Below are 21,568 nucleotides of genomic sequence, written 5' to 3' on the forward strand. Positions count from 1 at the left end.
CAGCCAATGAAAATTCACACTATCAGTTTTTTTTTCTCAGAGCTGAGAGACCAGTAAGATGAGTTACCCTCCATATGGCGGCGGTGGATACCCACCACAACAGCCAGGTGGCTACCCACCACAACAACCAGGGGCTTATCCACCAGCTCAACCCGGTGGATACCCACCTCAACCGGGTGGTTATCCCACAGGTCAGCAACCTTACCCCAGCGGAGGTGGTTATCCGGTGAGTATTGCCTTGTATTTTAAAATCACAGTCCATCCACCCACTGATTGAGAAACTGCTGTCCTTTCTCATGTCTATTTTTACATCCTGGTGATGTGTCTGGTTTATGCTTGTAAAGTTGTCTGTGTATCTAGTTTAGCATAAAATTTGCGTAAATGCTGAATCATTTTCTCCCAGATTTCATTGTAAAAGTGCTTTGAGCATGTACACCTTTAGGCCAAAAAAAGTTTGTTTCTGGTCACCGCACACATCATTTCAGAACCTGCGTGTCATGTCTCTTAGATACTCATCAGTACAGCTATCCTTGAAATCCCTGTTTGCATGTCCAAAAATGCTAAAAAGAAAACAGAAGTATTATGCAGCCAGTGATAAAAGACAATAACTGTTGCATCAATAGAGCCAAACCCAGCATTGTTAGGAATATAAAAAAGAAAGAAAAAAAAAAGAAAGAAAACCACGGTGCTGCATCACTTTTGCTGAATGTCAAGGACCAGAAACAGTATTTTTGGCCTTATGTATGTTATTGTTTTGATCATCGCAATTGGTAATTTAAGTTGGTTTGACAGGTAAACAGATCAACAACAATCTCATGCATGACTTTGGCAGCAGGTGCTGACCCTTGTGACATCATCAACGCATGAGCGTGACCGGCATCTCAAATGCAGCAACTAACATAATTGTAGATCTGTTAAGCAGAACCACTGTTCTTACAATTTTGTTGGAATGCCTTTGAAAAGGAAGATGCAGACTAGATTCTTTGAAGAAGATTGAAAAAAGCATTGAATATTTTTTCACAAGCCCATTGTAAACTTGACAGGATATGGTAATTCAGTGCACAAGTATTTACCCATGTTGTCTGTATCCAAAATCAATATGAGATACATTTCAGAAACTGTCACTCTAAGTGTTTAGTTGTGCCATGCTTTTTCGTTGTCTTTCAATCACAATTTCTTGGCCCACGCTGACTATACAATGCAAGAACCGAGGTACATGAATATTCCACATTGATTAAGGGTCATTAGCATAGAATTTTAATACCGAAACAATGCTCATTAATGTAATCTGCATATTTGAATATCATTATACCTCGCATCTTGCACTAATAGACGCTGACAGCATATGGAAGTACTCAGTGGTCTGTGTATAATACCCGAATCACTACTTCCAAACGAAGGCCGTGTTTGCAATGAATTGTTGGAAATAAAGCTCAGGTCACGGGGTCATTCGTGCCAAAACGCTCAAATCGTCACATGTGGACGCACCACATACACACCGGCAATCCACATCGCGCAGACTGAACCTTGCCTATTGCTTGTTATTTTGCTATAGCTTGTATTTCCGCACAAAGTGACCTCACACTATTCACAGATGCTCGTTAGCTTTGTAGTCTGCTAAATCGATCGATTTTCGACTCGATCTATCGATCCCGTACTCGATCTGCGCGCCACTGCAACCTAAAAGGAGCAGTTTCTAGGTTTCAATGGCGCGCAGATCGAGTATGGGATCGATAGATCGAGCCGAAAATCTATCGATTTAGCAGACTACCAAGCTAACGAGCATCTGTGTGACCATTCCTTCACTGACGACAGTGCAATGATTGTTGACACGGGCGTTGCGGCCGGTTCGTAACTGTGTATGTATGTGTGAGCGATATGATAATTGATATACAATACATGTCGTTTGAACATTGACAATGGATCGAGAGAGTCACCATTGCATACTTCAACTATTACTTCTGTTGCTTGTAAACTGGCATTCAGATGTCAAACCGTGAACCCATATCGTGCAAAATATTTAAAGTAATATCAGTGTCACATAGGCCATGGATGTAAAAAATAGATTTTTTACATCCATGCATAGGCCAAGTTGGCCAAAATGAAATACGTTTTTGCATGGATGTAAAAAATCTATTTTTTACATCCATGGTTTTTGACGCCGTGATTTCCAAGCCTATCTCTGTTATTACCACCCCAAACCCATTGGAGGCTTTCCCGCAATGAAGCATTATTTCGCCACCCAATTATGGTCCCTTGGACCTTTGACAGTGACATTATGACGTAGTCTCAGAAACGATGATGCTATATTTCCACAACAAATACTTGAAACGTTGTACAAGGTACCCACTTTCAGCGTCCGACCAGCAGCTCGCGCTCTTCAGGCCGCTATGCTCACGTCTTGACACTTGAAAATCGTTAAGTTTATCTGCCCCGCTTCATGCAGGAGTAGATGGCCCCACGCATAAAATGACACCGCTAAAAAGCCTAAAAATCATCAAACCTTCTTTATGTGGCATTTGTTGATTTTAAAAAAGCCTTTGAATCTGTTTCAGAAAGGGTTTATTTTTAAAAATGCAAAAGTTGTGATTCCATGTACATGATGTATGATAATACTCAGTATAACGTGAAAACGTCAATCAAAATTCCAGATTGGTTTCTTTAATTCTTCAGGGGGGGGGGAGTAAAATAAGGTTGTAATCTTTCATCTACATTGTTTAACATATTTCTTAACCATCTTCCGAATATATTTGGGGACATTTCTTTCCTTCCCGTAGATATGGAAGATCTAAAGTTAAATTGTATTTTATATGCTGACGATTTAGTATCAAAACTAGACAGATTTGTTTGAATAAGTTACAGTCTTTAAGTAAAACCAAAAACAATGGTTTTCAGTAAAGGTAACCGTTTAATAAAGAAACAGTCATTTTAACATGAGAAAAATGCAATTGAAACTGTAAATCAGTATACATATTTAAGTATAGTTTTTACACCAAATGGAAAATTCAAGCAGAATCAGTTTACTCTTAAAAAGAAAGCAATGAAAGCTTTATTCAGCATCAGAAAGTCAATTTTAAGTGAAATGGTAGTGAGTCCAAAACTTTGTCTAAAAGTATTGATACTTTAATCATACCAATTCTTTCAAATTACAAGTACTGATAATTGCCTTGAAGGTCTTAAGTATGTCTTATTACAGATTTATCTTGGAAGTGAGTAAATGTACCCTACTTGAAGGGATGAGAGCGAAGTTGGACAGATTTCCATTAAAGATCTATCTTTAATTGTCTGTTATTAAAATATTGGTGTCAGTTAAATAGTTTGACAGGAGATCATATTCTGAAACAGGCGCTTCAAGAAAACAGAGATATAAATTCTCCTTGGGCAAATTTTATTCTTTGTATTTTGGGAAGTTACAATCACATGAATGTTTTCGACTCAAAAGAGTGATATCATATACCCAGTTAAACAAGAAAATAAAAAGGAAGATACCCAGGGATCACTTGTAAGGAGAACATGTCAATTGATACAAGAAAAATTGAGGTTGTGACAAATGTACGTACAGAACTTTCAAGTCTGAATTTTATTTTGAAAAAATACCTGAACAATTTGTCAAGTTTTACTCTTCTCAGAGCTTTATCGAAATTCAGATTGAGTGATCATAGTCTAAGTATTGAATAGGAATAGATGATGAGTTTCATGGTACAAATTTTATCACAGAACGAGTTTTATTGTTCTAGGAAAGTGGGGTAGATTTCTCCACTTGTTCCAGTGTTACACAAACGGAAAAGGCTCTTAAATCTTAAAAAGGGTTTGAGTATAGGTCTTGATGGGGACCTTATATCCTTGAAGAACACAGATCTGTGCTCGACCCTCCAGTAGCATTCTCACTATTAAACAGTTTGTTACTGTACAACTTGGATACTATGTAGTCCTTTTTAAAGTTCAGTTTTGTACTTTGTCCAATTTTGGAAAGTACCATACACTCTCTGCTAGTGTGAGTTGATATGATAAAGATTGTCGATGCAAATGAAGGCGGCACTTGCTAAACTATACGATCACAGTCCAAAATGGACGTAATACGTCCATGGTCCGATCTTCTCTACAGCTAAAATCACAGTCGACAACAAATAGTTTTTAATTCCGATATATGTATAATACATTCATTACAAAAGTTACATATGATAAACAACGGAATCAAACCAAGACGTGAGTTTGCCGTGGGCCGGATGCGTTTAATAGGCCCTATTTTAAATACGGATGGCGACTTTGCCTTGGGGCCGGGTTGGTTGCGGGGCTGGGATCTCTTGTATCCTGAAAACCGTTATGAACCAAGAAAAAATCACTAAAAGAAACAATTTTGATAGTCTGTATCTGTTTCTCTGTTATGGATCTCGTGTTTGTGTTAGTGTCAGTTCTGTATCATGTGTGTTGACGTATTTTCCACAGTCGTTTGGAGAGCTATTCAGCGCTGCGACTATTCGCCCCATAGACGAGTGTACAGAAGCGAGAAATACCCCAAGTCTGGAAACAGAATGGCTATAAAAACCACGCCATGTCACATTCCGTGTTCGATTTCACTGTGAAAATTAGCAAGTTCATCTATCATGCAACCGTCGATCGTTCCCTATCATTCTAAAATTTCATACCTGATACTTTATCTGATTCAAAAACGCTCGTTTCGTGTGATTTTCGGCCGAATTCGACGGACACCTCGCCAAAACCTGGGGGTGAGCAACATTCCGGTCACCTCTTGGGTACCTCCACTTTACTGACGTTGGCGCCGCCTACCCATGAGGGATGACTGGAATGTTGCTCACGCTTATGTTTGGCCAGGTGTCTCTCGAACTCGGCCGAAAATCACAGGAAATGAGCATTTTGTAAGCAGATGAAGTATCAGGTATGAATTTTCGTGTGATTTTCGGCCGAGTTCAGAAGACACGTCGCCAAAACATAAGGCATGAAAAACCTTCCAGTCACCCCTCATGGTACGCGGCGCTAATGTCAGTAAAGTGGAGGCGCCCAACGTCCACTGTGAGGTGACCGGAATGTTGCTCACCCCCAGGTTTTGGCGAGGTGTCCGTCGAATTCGGCCGAAAATCACACGAAACGAGCGTTTTTGAATCAGATAAAGTATCAGGTATGAAATTTTAGAATGATAGGGAACGATCGACGGTTGCATGATAGATGAACTTGCTAATTTTCACAGTGAAATCGAACACGGAATGTGACATGGCGTGGTTTTTATAGCCATTCTGTTTCCAGACTTGGGGTATTTCTCGCTTCTGTACACTCGTCTATGGGGCGAATAGTCCCAGTGCTGAATAGCTCTCCAAACGACTGTGGTATTTTCTAACCAGGCCAAGGGCTAGGCTGGGGTTGCCCCGCACGTTTACCTTCATAAAAGATAAATAACATTTATGGAAAATATCGCCCTAGATGTGGAATTTTGTCGTAATACAAGTCGACAGACGTTGGTCTTGTACGCGCATGAAAGTACGGTTCCTCGACGCTGTTTGTTTTGATATTCAAACACCGTGCATGCATGTACGTTGAGGCCGCGCCGCGGCACATTTTGGCACGAATGACCCCTATGACCTCAGCGATATTTCCCATAATGCAATGTAAACATGTCTGCTCCTCGAAAGTAGTGATTCGGGTATCCAAATGTACTTTATTTTCAGCCACAACCAGGAATGCCTCAAGCATATCCCAGTGGAGGTGCCCCCTATCCCGGACAGCAAGCCGGTGGATATGTAAGTCAATAGATAACTCCAATAACAATTACTACAGTAAAGTAATCATATAGAGAAGTGAAAGTATTATATGAGAGCAATCAGAGAATTAGGTAATCAGTGTTTGATTTATTTAGGGTAGGTTATTAGTATCTATGTATTTAATTTTTGTCTATAGTTTTTATGATCTGAATCAAAGGGAGATCTTGTTACGGTTTAGATAAAACTGTGCATGCAGTACTAGAGTAATTATCAAAGTACACAGAGTGCCTTGATGTGATAATGTGGATGTGTGTTGGGATTTTGCATAGATAGTAGGAGAGAGCATACTGTCTATGGTTAATTTCATAATGTGAAGATGTATTGAGATTTTGCTGTCCAATACTGTGAATGGGATGAACATTCTGTTCAAATCATATGATAAAAAAACACATTTATTTTTTGGATAAAATCTCAACTATTGGAACTTCGATGGAAGTACAACCCACACAGTCTTGTTACCAGGTAATGTGATTGGTGTTAGTCTAGTATCTCCGCTCCATCTTTTTGCCTTCGTCCATGTACGGAGTATGGACCAAGGCCAAAAGACGGAGTGGAGATACTAGACAGCATTGGTGTAGGAGCACAATATTACCCGGAATTTCGTTTTCTGGAGAAAGCAAAGTCATTAATGTATTTGCAATAGGAATTGACATGATGAGTGACTTTCAGTATTTAGCTTTCAGTGCCCATATATACCAGTGTATATATAGAGAGAGCTATAGTACACAGTGCCCAGTGACAGTTATCACAATTTACATTTAGAATCAGTCATACAGTCGGTCATTGTCAGAAATTTTGAAGACTTTATTGCTTGATTTTGCATTAATGTGTTTGATTTTGCTCCAAATATGACAATACAAAATAACTTTTATTAGCATGTGCAATTCATCACTCTGGAAAAATCTCTCAGAAACCAAATCGCCCCTGAAAGGTCAAATTCTTGAGTGCCATATAGTCATACAAAATTCTGCTGTGATAACATAAGCCAATGATAAAAACAGTGTTTCTGATTTTCTAGTTACCAATATTTAAATATATAAAGGCACTGTGTACACAAAGTGATTCCGGTATATGTACACAAAGTGATTGGACCTCGGGGTAGGGGATGGGGGGTGGGGGGCTGCTCTGCCAGGAGAAATCATCCTTACAAATCATTTTGAAACAGATATAAAACACAGGTACTACATGCATGACAACATCGCTATGAGCAAAAAATGATGCCATCTGACCTTCGTCACACAGTATTATCTGTATATGAATGGACCAGATTAGTTGAGGACCTCTCCTTGGTTATGGTGTACTGCTATGCTCCCTCCAAAGCCTAGCGTACACTGTAACCGAGGACAGGTCCTAAAAGTAAGGCCCGATACTTGGCAGCTCAGTTCCAGACCTCTTTTACGAGCATATTTAAGTCTTGTAAATGAGCGCACACTTGAATAGATGTAAATTCCTTTTATCCTAGTAGCAAAGTTAACATTTCTCGGTTTATTTAATGCATACAGTGTGGTTGCCTGTTTTTTCTGTAAATAAACCCCTACTATGACTTTATGGTTTGTCTGAACAAAGGTCAGATTGTGACAACGGTACAAGTAGCTGTCTTTTTTTGCTTTCGAGATGTTTGAATTGTTTGTTTTTATCTAGTGATTTACAATCACAGAGGATCCTGTGCTGATCTTTCTGTAGCTTACCCAATGATATTAAATGCAAAATAGTTTATGATCGCCATGTTCATTTCGTTGTGCAACAAAGCGTGTCCTTTCATAATTCTTGATGATTGGATCATCTCATTAAAGATGTTTGCATCTATTGGTATAGGATAAATTGAAAGTACATCGTTGTATACAAGTACATGTATCTAGCTAACACAGTTTGTTTTAACATATATTTGCCTGTAAATTATTCACAAGCCCATCAAAAAAAGAAAGGTATTAACATACATGTTTATGAGGGTGTGCTGTCCTGCAGCAGAATTTATGATGAACCCAATCCCTAATCAAGGATTATTTTGATATTTAAAAAATATATGTCACAAAATGTCATTGAACATGATTTTTGATTCAGAGTTTTCATTTGAAATTATGATTTAATTATAGTGACACATGTTTAAAAGTTGACTCCAAGAGAGCTGCCTGTTTGATTCAAAGTGAAAATGAGCAAATTGAGAGGAAATTACTCTTACAGCAAAGCTACCATTCACAACATAGTAGGTTTACAACTCTTTCTTTGGTGAACTTACAAAGCGGACTGCACAAGATACTACTAATCTTTATAAGTATATAATCGGTTATTGTCCAGCCCACTACTTGCTGTTCATGTACAGTTTGGTAGGAAATTGCAAAGCGTTGCTAGGCAAAGGTTAGACTTTAGCATGGCCCCTGGTTGCTACACTGCTGCAAATATCTGACTTGTACTGAATTACCCTAAATAGGTACATCTTTGCAAAGCCCATAGCATTGGCTATATTGATAGTGAAACTCCGATCTGTGTACCGGTACTCCAATTTGCTCAGCTAGGTTGTCTTTAGCTTAATTAGTCAGGGATATGACAAGATCATATATTACACAGCTATGAGACTGTGAAAGAGTCTAGGCATGGAGTACCATGAATTTCTGCACGGTGTCTGTCTGAATGTGATATGAATATTCATGTACTGCATTAAGTAAAAACACCTGGATTTAAACAGGAATTGAGCTTGCATTGCCATAAGGCATCAACTGTGTTGACAAGACTGTGATTGTTTCACTCTGTACCAGTGGCATATGTGTACATGCGTGCATGTACTAGCATGTATACTATCGTCAGTGCAGTCTGAGTGCAAGAACAACTAACACTTCACCTTGAGAGTGAAGTAAGTAAACTTTTGCTGGGCATGCTGAAGCTAATTCCTCAATTAAACTTGCGACTATTCTCTTACCAAAGGAAGAATAAAATCAGGGGTCACCATGCAAACTTTGGTACAAGAGAGACAAATTACCTAAGATTCCCCAATATTTGAAATTCCAAATGGCCGCCATCCCTGTGTTAACTCTGTGGGGGAAAAATATGATTATCAAACAAAAAAACAGTGAAAAATTTTCTTTCATCAAGAGCTTTAAAATGAGCCCCCACAAGTGATAGATCTAAAGAGAATAAATAAAACTTGAAAGCCTGAATTTTTGTCCCCGAGGCACATTCTACCGCAAGACTACTGAGTAAGACTAGCCAAAACTGTTGAGAATGGACCCCTCATTAGTGCAATGTGTCATCATTTTGTTGTGAGATCAATAACAAAAAAAATATCTGTCATAGTTAGTGAATAGTACAAGTCATTCAAAATATGCATTGTTAAAGAACACTTGAATGATGTGGACATTGGTCATATCATGTATAGATTTTATTTTGTATGGTCTTAGATTACAGAGAACTGACCATAAATGTATGTAAAGAAGTTCACTGCTTTCTTGTGAGAAATGTATTTGTATATTCTGCATTTTGAAATGTTTAAGTGTATTTGTTTGAGGTAGAATGGAGAATCAAGGAGACTTTATCAGCGCATCAACAGCGTCGATAACTCTTTGATCAATTGCATAAATGATAATTAAACAATAAATCATGTAGATCTCTCGTTTATCTTTTGAACTATTGTTTTTAATTCTTTACTATGCAGAACTACCTCTTGGTTGAAGTGAGAAATTGGACAAATAAAATCTTATCAACCCTCTAATCCATATCATTTAGTTTAAGGTACCTGCCTTGAAATGGAAAGACTTAAACTTTTGTTCAAAATTTCATTAAGGAAATTCAAAGTCATTCCCTTTTGAAATCAAGAATAAAAATCAGGGATCTTGAGAAACAAATTATGTAGTATTTCCTGACTCTTGAAATTCAAAATGGCCGCCATTCCCATGCTAACTCAATGTAAGAAATTTAAATTTCCGTTAGCACAAAAATAAGCTGTTGTAGTAAAACTTGAGGAACTCTATCAAATTCAAAATGAGCCCTGCAAGTTGTAGACCGAAAAGCATTTTAAAGGTTTTTAGAGTCTGAATTAACATCTGTTGCCGAGGTGCATTCTACCTTAATCAAGATATTTATAGCAGAACAGTTAGACCAATGTACAGAAACTAGAAGTGAATGGACCTCTTCAGATTTTCTTGCATACATGTAGGAAGTTCTGACAATACAATGACTTTATCTTACAGCCTCCAGCACCAGGATTCAGTGGCATGCCAACACCAGAGTCTGCAACCCAAGCAGCAGGTGCTCCTGGTCATTCAACTTACCCAGGGGCACAACCTGGTTACCCAGCTCAGGGTGGGTACCCTCCTGGGCCTTATCCGAGCCAAGGCGGTGCACCACCCCCAGCCCAGGTAAGAATTTGTAAAGTTCTAGTGCACATTAGGGCTTAATTTGTTGTGTGTCAACTTGTCAACAACGTCTCCCCATGAAATGCTTCATCACATGTATACCTGTATTAATGTTGGCATTGAATTAATCAACCATTTTGCAGGTGCGTTGGCTGACCTCACGTTGCATCCTCATACTTCAACAGCTCATCAATTTATTACCCTCGCAGTTTGTTTCCGTTTCTCAGGTTTTGCAGCAATTGATTATGCCACCAATAGATCAAGTACCATAATGCCTAATTTGGCAAGATAACATTACTATACTGTAATTTTGCTTATCACGAGAATTTATATGACTTTTCCAGTGCTGTAAATTTGACCGATAATTCCGTTTAGAATTTCTCACTGGAAGATCTTTAAGTATACAAACAGCTGGATTTCAAAAGTGGTTAGAATTTATGACTACGCAGGAAATGACGCCAAAGGACATGATTTATTGGCAAAGTTATTAGTCCTGATGACTGAGTGGTAGATGGTGCTACTTCAATCTCATTGCCATCATGGAGAAGATTCAATGTTCACATCAACAAGATGCAATCTCCAAGACATCACACAGTCCAGTGTTTCATTTAGTCATTGCTTCATGATATTTTCATGTCATGATGGACATTGGGTCAAAGGTCACACCGGGAAGCTGGCTTGCTTTTGTCGCAGTACTCAAGTTTGTAAAGCAGCATTCACTTGTTCATGTGTTGTCTCCTAACAGTGTCACTTCATGTAGAAAAAAATTGGTTTCTTTTTCAAGAATATAGATAAATAGCACAATGCTGTGTAAAACTTCAGATTATTACATGCCTCACATATCGAACATTACACACCTCATAGGATTCAATTGTAACTTGTTGATGATGCAGCGGGCAGCATAGTCATCATTTGACTGGAATTGAACTTGAACTATTTTCAACTTTACAACTTTTGGATTTAGAAATGTTCAAATTACATGTTTTACATAGGAAATAGGTTTTAAGAAAATTTAGCAGGAAAAATTTATAAATCGCATAACTTGATTTAAATATATCAATGCACCATTCGATGATTAAAATTGTTCTACTTCTTAAGGATTTCTGTATGTCATTGAAATTAAGCATGTGATTCTTATTTGCAAATGATCCCAAAAGTTTGAAGTGAAAGTTATGTAAGAGAGGCATGTAATAAAAACATAATATGTAAAACGAAAATTGTAATAGTATGAGTCAGTGAAGAACAATGAAAATCAGAAAATTTTAAATAGTTATTGTGTAAATGATTACAGGACAGCATTGAAGAGTGTGTGTTTAAATTTACTTGATATGATAGTATGTGACTTTTTTGGTGATCACTATTTCATACTGGAATAGATGAAACAACTTCCCAAAAACGGGAATGAAATCTTGCATTCCAATCAGTATCCCTCAGGTACCTATCCCGGACAAAACACTAGCACACCCTATCCTTCCTCTCCCTACGGACAAATGCCGTCCAGCACTCCCAGTGTGGTAAGTTATTCAGTATATAGCAATCTTACCTGCTTTGTTTCTGTGCAGCAAATTCAATATAATTTGGTGCTAGCTGTAATCTTTCTTTCAAAATCAATGCTAGGAAAAGATTACAAACTGTATATACTTCTGTTTTTGATATGATTTATTATTTTTTTAACAAATTGACAGATATTATCAGAAAGCTGATAAGAAAATAAAAAGTGAAATGCTCATACCCAGTCAGTTTTTACTTACCGTACTTGTTTTGTGGTTTATCAAAAACCAGAGGATAAACTCAGGAGCTGTTCTAGAAATGCACGACTTTGCTTTTGTTGTGTATTTTGAAAGTAGGACTCAAACTGTGTAAAGTTCAGTGCTGCTTTAGAACTAATATCTGATAGGCCATTTGATGCACTCCATGACCGTACATCCTGGTATTTTGCATGATCCAGGGGCTGCCATTGTTAGTTTGGTTTTGGGGAATGTACATACATGAATATTATTCTTCACTGATTTGCCATTATATCCAGACCAGTGTATATTCATGTAAACAATATACTAATGGTAATCAAGACACTGTAAGGATGAATGCTACAGGTAGCATCCTTTGATTCCAGTGTTAGTATTAATTTCGTACGATTCTACCAGTTTGATGGCTTAAACTCTGAACCAGTCATCAGTATTCACCAAATCCTCTTGTATTGTATGATTTATTTAAAAACGGAAAATTGCCATTTTCTGGCAGTAAAATGTCAAATTTTGAAGGTCACATGCCACTCTGAAAATACCAGGATGTAACATCACACAGGGGTCATAAAAGGGCTGTCATGATGGCACAGTTAAAGGCAACAAATAGAAACTGTATGGTATTTCTTCATTAATACAACAACTTACTTGATTATATCAATTTCTATTGCAGTTCATATAGAAATTAATTGTAGTACATTTGGCTATTAAACTTCATGTGCACCGTCAGATATTTTAGTCTGACCACAGCTACTGAGATCAGCTGTCTTTTGTGTCAATTGTTAGATTACTTTCTAGATGTGAACAAGGCTAACCATAGAATACAACATGCCAATCAATTCAAGTTTGTAGTTTGTGCTGTGTGTTTAATGATAATGTAAATCTACTAACAAATTTGAATGTATTTATTTCTATGTTTTTTGATGTTGGTTGATAGCTTCTTTTAATAACAACCCTGATATTCACTCTCTCGAGGTAGTTAAACGCCTCGAAGATGACAGACTTCAACTTTTGCTCGGACTTTTCTCAAGCAAACTTTCAACCATTCTCTTTCAAAATCGAAACTTGAGATCAAGGGTCACCATGCAAATTTTGATACTAGAGAAACAAATTACCTAATATTCACGGATATTTTAAATACAAAATGGCCATCATTCCTGTGTTATCTCCAGGGAGTAGTAAAATCACCGATTTTCACAAATCTAAGATGGTGAAAACTTTCTTTACTCCCTAAACTTCAAAATGAGCCCCCACAGGTGGTAGACCAAAAGAATATTGTAAAAGTTTGAGAGTCCAAATATCTACCCCAAAGGTACATTCTACTTTAATTTTAAAGAAAAAGAAACTCCAACTATTTGATGAGTTGAGAGCTTAAGCGCCAAAGTCAATTTTTGTTACCTTAAAAAAATATATCCCCAGTCAGTTTTTTTTCAGATTTTTGCCTTAATTTTGATAAAAAACTATAGCCAATGAGATATAATTTCCACTTGGTTCAAAATTATCAAATAATTACAGAAAATTGGTAAAATGTTACACTAAAATTTTGGCGGGAAAAATTACAGCACTCAAAGGGTTAAGCTAAGTCCACTCAAGCAACGTACCAGCAAAGATTTGTTAAAAGTTTGGAGTTTGAATGTCCCTCCCAAGTTATATTACACCTTAAGGTAGTATGCGCCTCAATAGTGAAAGACTTAAACTTTTACTCAAACTTTCAATAAGGAATCTTTCAATCTTAATGATTCTCTTTCAAAATCAAGAATAAAAATCTGGGGTTACCTTGCAACTGTTAGTACTAGAAAAAACAAATCACCAAAATTTGCTGATATTTGAAATTCAAAATGGCTGCCATCCCTGTTTTAACTCTATGGAGAAAAATGTAATTTTCGGTTTTTGAAAAACTGAGACACTGAAAATTTCTCTATCTCCAAGAGCTTTAAAGTGAGCCCCCTCATTTGGTAGATCAGAAAAAAATTGTAAAATTTAGAGAGTCCGAATATCTGTTCCCGGGGTGCATTCTACCTTAAGTAATATAACCCTTTCACTGACAAATTTTGAATGCTTTTGTTTCCTGTGGTAAGTTTTGACCTACTTGTGCAGGATATAGGGTTGCATTTCTGAAAGGGAATTGTACCAGACTTTGACTCACGGAATCTAGTTACGTGATTAATGTGAATGTGAAGAAATGTCACAACAATGCAGCACTGACATATAAAGGATGTCAAAAAATTCTGATAATCAAAGTGTACTAGCTTTAAATTGCTGTAATGACAGTGATACGTCAAAATAACCCATGTCTATGTAAACATGTCCATTCCTATTTTGATGTGGACATGGCCAGTTTTTAACATGGCAAACAATTTGAATATTCCGATTTGATAACATCAAGATCAAGATCATGAATGAATGTAGATATAAATTAAAATGTTTATTTCTAGAAAAATGAGTATTTTTCTCATTTATCTTATCAAATTGTAATTTATAATGATGCTTTTAACGTTGAAGTGGTAATTAAACTTGTAATGATATTTAAAATGTTGATGATCATGATTAATTATAAAGTACAGCCAAACAAGGTATTTCTGACAGACAATGTATCAATGTATTTAATATTGCTCTTATTTTCGACAAACACATCTCTCATTCGAAGCAATAATTTTTGTACATTTTATTCAGCCTGCAATGTCTGATAAGAACGAAGCATGAGGCAGACTATTTCCTGTTTACATGGACCCTAAAATAAAGCTGTCAATGTCTAACTAGTCATGAAAAATGGCTGCAAAACGTTCCTGTCATAAAATTAATATGGCTATGTTTTGAAATTAATAGCAGAAAATTACTTCGTGTTTCTGTGATCATATCATTTGTTGCATGTTACCAATCTCTGCATGTGTGAACTTTCATTGTCGTATACATTCCATTCTTTCCTTATTCTTTCCCCATTATCATTAGCCAATGGGTGGAACACCATATCCTTCGCAACCATATGGAAGTAGCCAGCCGTATGGAAATGTACCTCCGGCAGCGGCGGTAAGTGAGAGGTACACCTGTGTTGATGTGACCTGTGCCTTATTTGCCTCATGGTTGCAAAACTTAACCTATCTAATGAACCAGGCCAGATTTCATTATCAAATGTCTCTGCTAGCCTATGTTATACTTCCATTGAATTCAAGGATTATCCTTCCTTCTGCTGTAAAAGTGTGTTGAACTCTTTTCTCCCTCAGATGTTATAATCTCATCTGTTTAGATAAAATTTGTTGTCCATCCGACTATCATTATCTCCCTGACAGCTATTTCCTTCATGTTTTGACTAAACCCTGTCTTATCACCCTATGCACACTGACTCTCTGTCAACTGTCATCTGTGTTAGACACCCCTCAACTCATCTGTCAATTGTGATTTGTGTCAGATACCCCTCAATTCTTCTGTCATCTCCATTAGATACTCATCAATCCCTCTGTCAACTGTCATCACTGTTGGGTCCTCTCAATCTCTCTCTCAACTGTCATCTCTGTCAGATACCCTCAATCCCTCTGTCAACTATCCCTCAATCCCTCTGTCAACTGTCATCTCTGTCAGATACCCTCAATCCCTCTGTCAACTGTCATCTCTGTCAGATACACCTCAAACCCTCTGTCAACTATCATCTGTCAGCTACCCTCAATCTGTCCATCATCTCTGTCAGATACCCCTCAATCTGTCTGTCAACTGTCATATTTGTTAGATACCCCTCAATCCATCTGTCATCTCTGTCAGATACCCCTAAATCCCTCTGACAACTGTTATCTCTGTCAGATACCCCTCAATCCGTCTGTCAACTGTCATCTTTGTTAGATACCCCTCAATCCATCTGTCATCTCTGTCAGATACCCCTAAATCCCTCTGACAACTGTTATCTCTGTCAGATACCCCTCAATCCATCTGTCAACTGTCATCTCTGTCAGATACCCCTCAATCCCTCTGAAAACTGTCATCACTGTCACATACCCCTCAATCCCTCTGTCAAATGTCATCTGTCAGATACCCCTCAATCCATCTGACAAATGTTATCTCTGTCAGATACCCCTCAATCTCTCTCTCAACTGTCATCTCTGTCAGATACCCCTCAATCTCTCTCTCAACTGTCATCTCTGTCAGATACCCCTCAATCTCTCTCTCAACTGTCATCTCTGTCAGATACCCCTCAATCCCTCTGTCAACTGTCATCTGTCAGATATCCCTCAATCCCTCTCTCAACTGTCATCTCTGTCAGATACCCCTCAATCTCTCTGTCAACTGTCATCTCTGTCAGATACCCCTCAATCCATCTGACAACTGTCATCTGGGTCAGATACCCCTCAATCCCTCTGTTAATGTCATCTCTGTCACATACCCCTCAATCCGTCTGTTAACTGTCATCTCTGTCACATACCCCTCAATCCGTCTGTTAACTGTCATCTCTGTCAGATACCCCTCAATCCCTCTGTTAACTGTCATCTCTGTCAGATACCCCTCAATCCCTCTGTTAACTGTCATCTCTGTCTGAGATACCCCTCAATCCGTCTGTTAACTTTCATCTCTGTTTTGATACACCTCAATCCCTCTGTTAACTGTCATCTCTGTCAGATACCCCTCAATCCATCTGACAACTGTCATCTCTGAGATACCCCTCAATCCGTCTGTTAACTTTCATCTCTGTTTTGATACACCTCAATCCCTCTGTTAATGTCATCTCTGTCACATACCCCTCAATCCGTCTGTTAACTGTCATCTCTGTCACATACCCCTCAATCCATCTGTCAACTGTCATCTCTGTCAGATACCCCTCAATCCATCTGACAACTGTCATCTGGGTCAGATACCCCTCAATCCCTCTGTTAATGTCATCTCTGTCACATACCCCTCAATCCGTCTGTTAACTGTCATCTCTGTCACATACCCCTCAATCCGTCTGTTAACTGTCATCTCTGTCAGATACCCCTCAATCCCTCTCTTAACTGTCATCTCTGTCAGATACCCCTCAATCCTCTCTGTAACTGTCATCTCTGTCGAGATACCCCTCAATCCCGTCTGTTAACTGTCATCTCTGTCTAGATACCCCTCAATCCCTCTGTCAACTGTCATCTCTGTCAGATACCCCTCAATCCCTCTGTCAACTGTCATCTCTGTCACATACCCCTCAATCCTCTCTCGACAACTGTCATCTCTGTCAGATACCCCTCAATCCATCTGACAACTGTCATCTCGTCAGATACCCCTCAAACCATCTGTTCAACTGTCATCTCTGTCAGATACCCCTCAATCCATCTGCAACTGTCATCTCTGTCAGATACCTCTCAATACTCTCTTCAACTGTCATCTCTGTCACGATACCCCTCAATCCTCTGTCAACTGTCATCTCTGTCAGATACCCCTCAATCTCTCTGTCAACTGTCATCTCTGTCAGATACCCCTCAATCCCTCTGTCAACTGTCATCTCTGTCAGATACCCCTCAATCTCTCTGTCAACTGTCATCTCTGTCAAATACCCCTCAATCCATCTGACAACTGTCATCTCTGTCAGATACCCCTAAATCCCTCTGTCAACTGTCATCTCTGTCAGATACCCCGCAATATCTCTGCTCAACTGTCATCTCTGTCAGATACCCCGCAATCTCCTCTGTCAAATGTCACTCTGTCAGATACCCCTCAATCCCTCTGTCAACTGTCATCTGTCAGATATCCCTCAATCCCTCTGTCAACTGTCATCTCTGTCAGATACCCCTCAATCTCTCTGTCAACTGTCATCTCTGTCAGATACCCCTCAATCTCTCTCTCAACTGTCATCTCTGTCAGATACCCCTCAATCTCTCTCTCTCAACTGTCATCTCTGTCAGATACCCTCAATCCCTCTGTCAAATGTCATCTCTGTCAGATATCCCTCAATCCTCTGTCAACTGTCATCTCTGTCAGATACCCCTCAATCCATCTGTCAACTGTCATCTCTGTCAGATACTCCTCAATACGTCTCTTAACTGTCATCTCTGTCACATACCCTTCAACCCTCTGTCAACTGTCATCTCTGTTCAGATACCCCTCAATCCTCTGTCAACTGTATCTCTGTCAGATACCCCTCAATCCCTCTGACAACTGTCATCTCTGTCAGATACCCCTCAATATCTCTGTTAACTGTCATCTCTGTCAGATACCCCTCAATCCATCTGACAACTGTCATCTCTGTCAGATACCCCTCAATCCCTCTGACAACTGTTATCTCTGTCAGATACCCCTCAATCTCTCTGTCAACTGTCATCTCTGTCAGATACCCCGCAATCTCTCTCTCAACTGTCATCTCTGTCAGATACCCCTCAATCTCTCTGTCAACTGTCATCTCTGTCAGATACCCTCAATCCCTCTGTCAAATGTCATCTGTCAGATATCCCTCAATCCCTCTGTCAACTGTCATCTGTCAGATATCCCTCAATCTCTCTGTCAACTGTCATCTGTCAGATATCCCTCAATCCTCTGTCAACTGTCATCTGTCAGATATCCCTCAATTCCTCTCTCAACTGTCATCTCTGTCAGATACCCCTCAATCCTCGGACAACTGTCATCTGGGTCAGATACCCCTCAATCCCCCTGTCAACTGTCATCTCTGTCACATACCCCTCAATCCATCTGTCAACTGTCATCTCTGTCAGATACTTCTCAATACGTCTCTTAACTGTCATCTCTGTCACATACCCTTGAACCCTCTGTCAACTGTCATCTCTGTTAGATACCCTCAATCTCTCTGTCAACTGTTATCTCTGTCAGATACCCCTAAATCCCTCTGACAACTGTCATCTCTGTCAGATACCCCGCAATCTCTCTCTCAACTGTCATCTCTGTCAGATACCCTCAATCTCTCTCTCAACTGTCATCTCTGTCAGATACCCCTCAATCCCTCTGTCAACTGTCATCTGTCAGATATCCCTCAATCCCTCTGTCAATGTCGTCTGTCAGATATCCCTCAATCCCTCTGTCAACTGTCATCTGTCAGATATCCCTCAATCCCTCTGTCAACTGTCATCTGTCAGATATCCCTCAATCCATCTGTCAACTGTCATCTGTCAGATACCCCTAAATCTCTCTCTCAACTGTCTTCTCTGTCAGATCCCCTCAATCCCTCTGTCAAATGTCATCTGTCAGATATCCCTCAATCCCTCTGTCAACTGTCATCTGTCAGATATCCCTCAATCCATCTGTCAACTGACATCTGTCAGATATCCCTCAATCCATCTGTCAACTGTCATCTCTGTCAGATACCCCTAAATCTCTCTCTCAACTGTCATCTCTGTCAGATACCCCTCAATCCCTCTGTCAAATTTCATCTGTCAGATATCCCTCAATCCCTCTGTCAACTGTCATCTGTCAGATATCCCTCAATCCATCTGTCAACTGTCATCTCTGTCAGATACCCCTCAATCCCTCTGTCAAATGTCATCTGTCAGATATCCCTCAATCCCTCTGTCAACTGTCATCTGTCAGATATCCCTCAATCCATCTGTCAACTGACATCTGTCAGATATCCCTCAATCCATCTGTCAACTGTCATCTCTGTCAGATACCCCTCAATCTCTCTCACAACTGTCATCTCTGTCAGATACCCCTCAATCCCTCTGTCAAATTTCATCTGTCAGATATCCCTCAATCCCTCTGTCAACTGTCATCTGTCAGATATCCCTCAATCCATATGTCAACTGTCATCTGTCAGATATCCCTCAATCCATCTGTCAACAGTCATCTGTCAGATATCCCTCAATCCATCTGTCAACTGTCATCTGTCAGATATCCCTCAATCCATCTGTCAACTGACATCTGTCAGATATCCCTCAATCCATCTGTCAACTGTCATCTCTGTCAGATACCCCTAAATCTCTCTCTCAACTGTCATCTCTGTCAGATACCCCTCAATCCCTCTGTCAAATTTCATCTGTCAGATATCCCTCAATCCCTCTGTCAACTGTCATCTGTCAGATATCCCTCAATCCATCTGTCAACTGTCATCTGTCAGATATCCCTCAATCCATCTGTCAACTGTCATCTGTCAGATATCCCTCAATCCATCTGTCAACTGTCATCTCTGTAAAATACCCATTGTTTGATGTCATTCACTTTCTCTGTTAGTTTACTTTGTGCTGTATTTCCTCCATGCATTCAAATTTGCAGCCGTTTGTACTTTGGTTTATTGTTGCTATTCACACCAAGTCAGTCAGTCAGTCGGTCAGTCTGTCTCTCAGTCTCCATCTCTCCCCTTCTCTGCCCTTCCCCTATCTCTCCAAATTCTTTCCTTCCTCCTTCCTTCTATTTTAACTCATGTTTTGAAACTAAAACTTGATATTACGAGACTTCAGGTTGATCCTGTAACCATTGTTAGTTGATCCACCTGCGTTATGAAAAGCAATGGCGCTATTAAACCAAACAGCAAAAGAGGCGTTGTCTGTTTTACTGCTGTTTGGTTAAGCTACTGATCCATACATACAATCTCTGAGATGTTTAATGGTGTCTAACTGTCATATTCTTGCCAGTGCATGACAAACCTTTGCGTAGATGTACCGGTATGTGTAATGACTGTAACTCGTGTAGTACCATGGCATAAAGAAACTTGATTAATATCTGTTCTACAAATGCTAATGGTGCCTGTCTACTTCACTTTGCTGTACTTTGCCAGGCTATACATGTGTGCTGTTTATTTACCTGATTAACCCATGCATGGAGAGTTTTTGTTTTATGAATAACGCTTAACTATTAATCTCTTGCTTGTAATTGTATCCCTCTACAGCAACTGTGCTTTCATTGTGCAATTATTGCATGCTGCCTGGGTGATGTCATTATTGCCAAACTTCAACAAACAAACAAACAGACAAACAAATAAAACAAACAAAAGATGTTATAGTTTTCAAATAACAGTATTTGCACATGTAATTTTGATAATTTTTCAGATGTATCAGACCATCAAGTTACATTGATCTTTTTTAGCAAAGAGTACACTTGACAAAACATTTGGAGGAGAAATTAATATTTATTGACTGTGACAAGAATCTACAATGTGTTTCCATGAGGATATGTTATCCAGCAAGGATTTTGATCGTACAAAGACTATTTTGAGAAGTCTTAAGACTTTGAAAATTTCCTTCTAGACTTGTCACATCTGAATAACTTAAACATAGTGATGTCTTTGAGTATAATTAATGTGTTGTATTTGTAAGCAAATAAAGACATTTAGCTTTTGAAGTTGAATATTATATTTAAGGTCAAATGGAATTGACTTTGTTTGCCAAGGTTGGTCAATTGTGACATCCCCTGTCTTGTTTCATCAAAAGTGTTAAGATATTGGTAGTACTAACTTAACTAAAAGGAGTGCACCATACCTGATGTGACTTTATTGGCTTGTTTACTAACATGGCATGAAGCTAAGTCGAATTTTGCTTTATAACTGTACTAACCTAAACTCCATTTGTTCTTGCATACAGAACGATGTGCTTGCCTTTATGTCACAGATAGACGTATCATTTTCCGCTTTTTTAGGCATTGCTTATAGCTTTACTAACTGTTGCATGCATGTTTCATGAATATTGCTCACAGATACCTGAGGAATTGTCTTTGCAATCATTCTTTTCTGTAACACACCTCATCCAAACTCTCTGCTGTGATTGGTTAATCTACGGTCACATGATATGCATCACTGTTGATGCTGAGACATGCAAAA

General features: G+C 38.9%; 1 protein-coding gene across 3 annotated transcripts in view; it reads left to right on the forward strand.

The window, feature by feature from the left end:
• LOC139122652 (annexin-B12-like) overlaps window positions 1-21,568 on the forward strand; it is a 365,245-nt gene that overhangs the window by 311,956 nt on the left and 31,721 nt on the right. The window contains exons 3-7 of one of the 3 annotated variants that reach the window (XM_070688243.1): window positions 41-226; window positions 5,682-5,753; window positions 9,956-10,123; window positions 11,545-11,634; window positions 14,812-14,889. In XM_070688243.1, the coding sequence (XP_070544344.1) occupies window positions 59-226; window positions 5,682-5,753; window positions 9,956-10,123; window positions 11,545-11,634; window positions 14,812-14,889 (576 nt within the window). In that variant the 5' untranslated portion in view covers window positions 41-58. The remainder of the gene's footprint in view (window positions 1-40; window positions 227-5,681; window positions 5,754-9,955; window positions 10,124-11,544; window positions 11,635-14,811; window positions 14,890-21,568) is intronic. The other 2 variants (XM_070688244.1, XM_070688245.1) reach the window with 2 other exon arrangements.

This window comes from Ptychodera flava, chromosome 22 (genome assembly GCF_041260155.1).
Source record: "Ptychodera flava strain L36383 chromosome 22, AS_Pfla_20210202, whole genome shotgun sequence".
NCBI lineage: Eukaryota > Metazoa > Hemichordata > Enteropneusta > Ptychoderidae > Ptychodera > Ptychodera flava.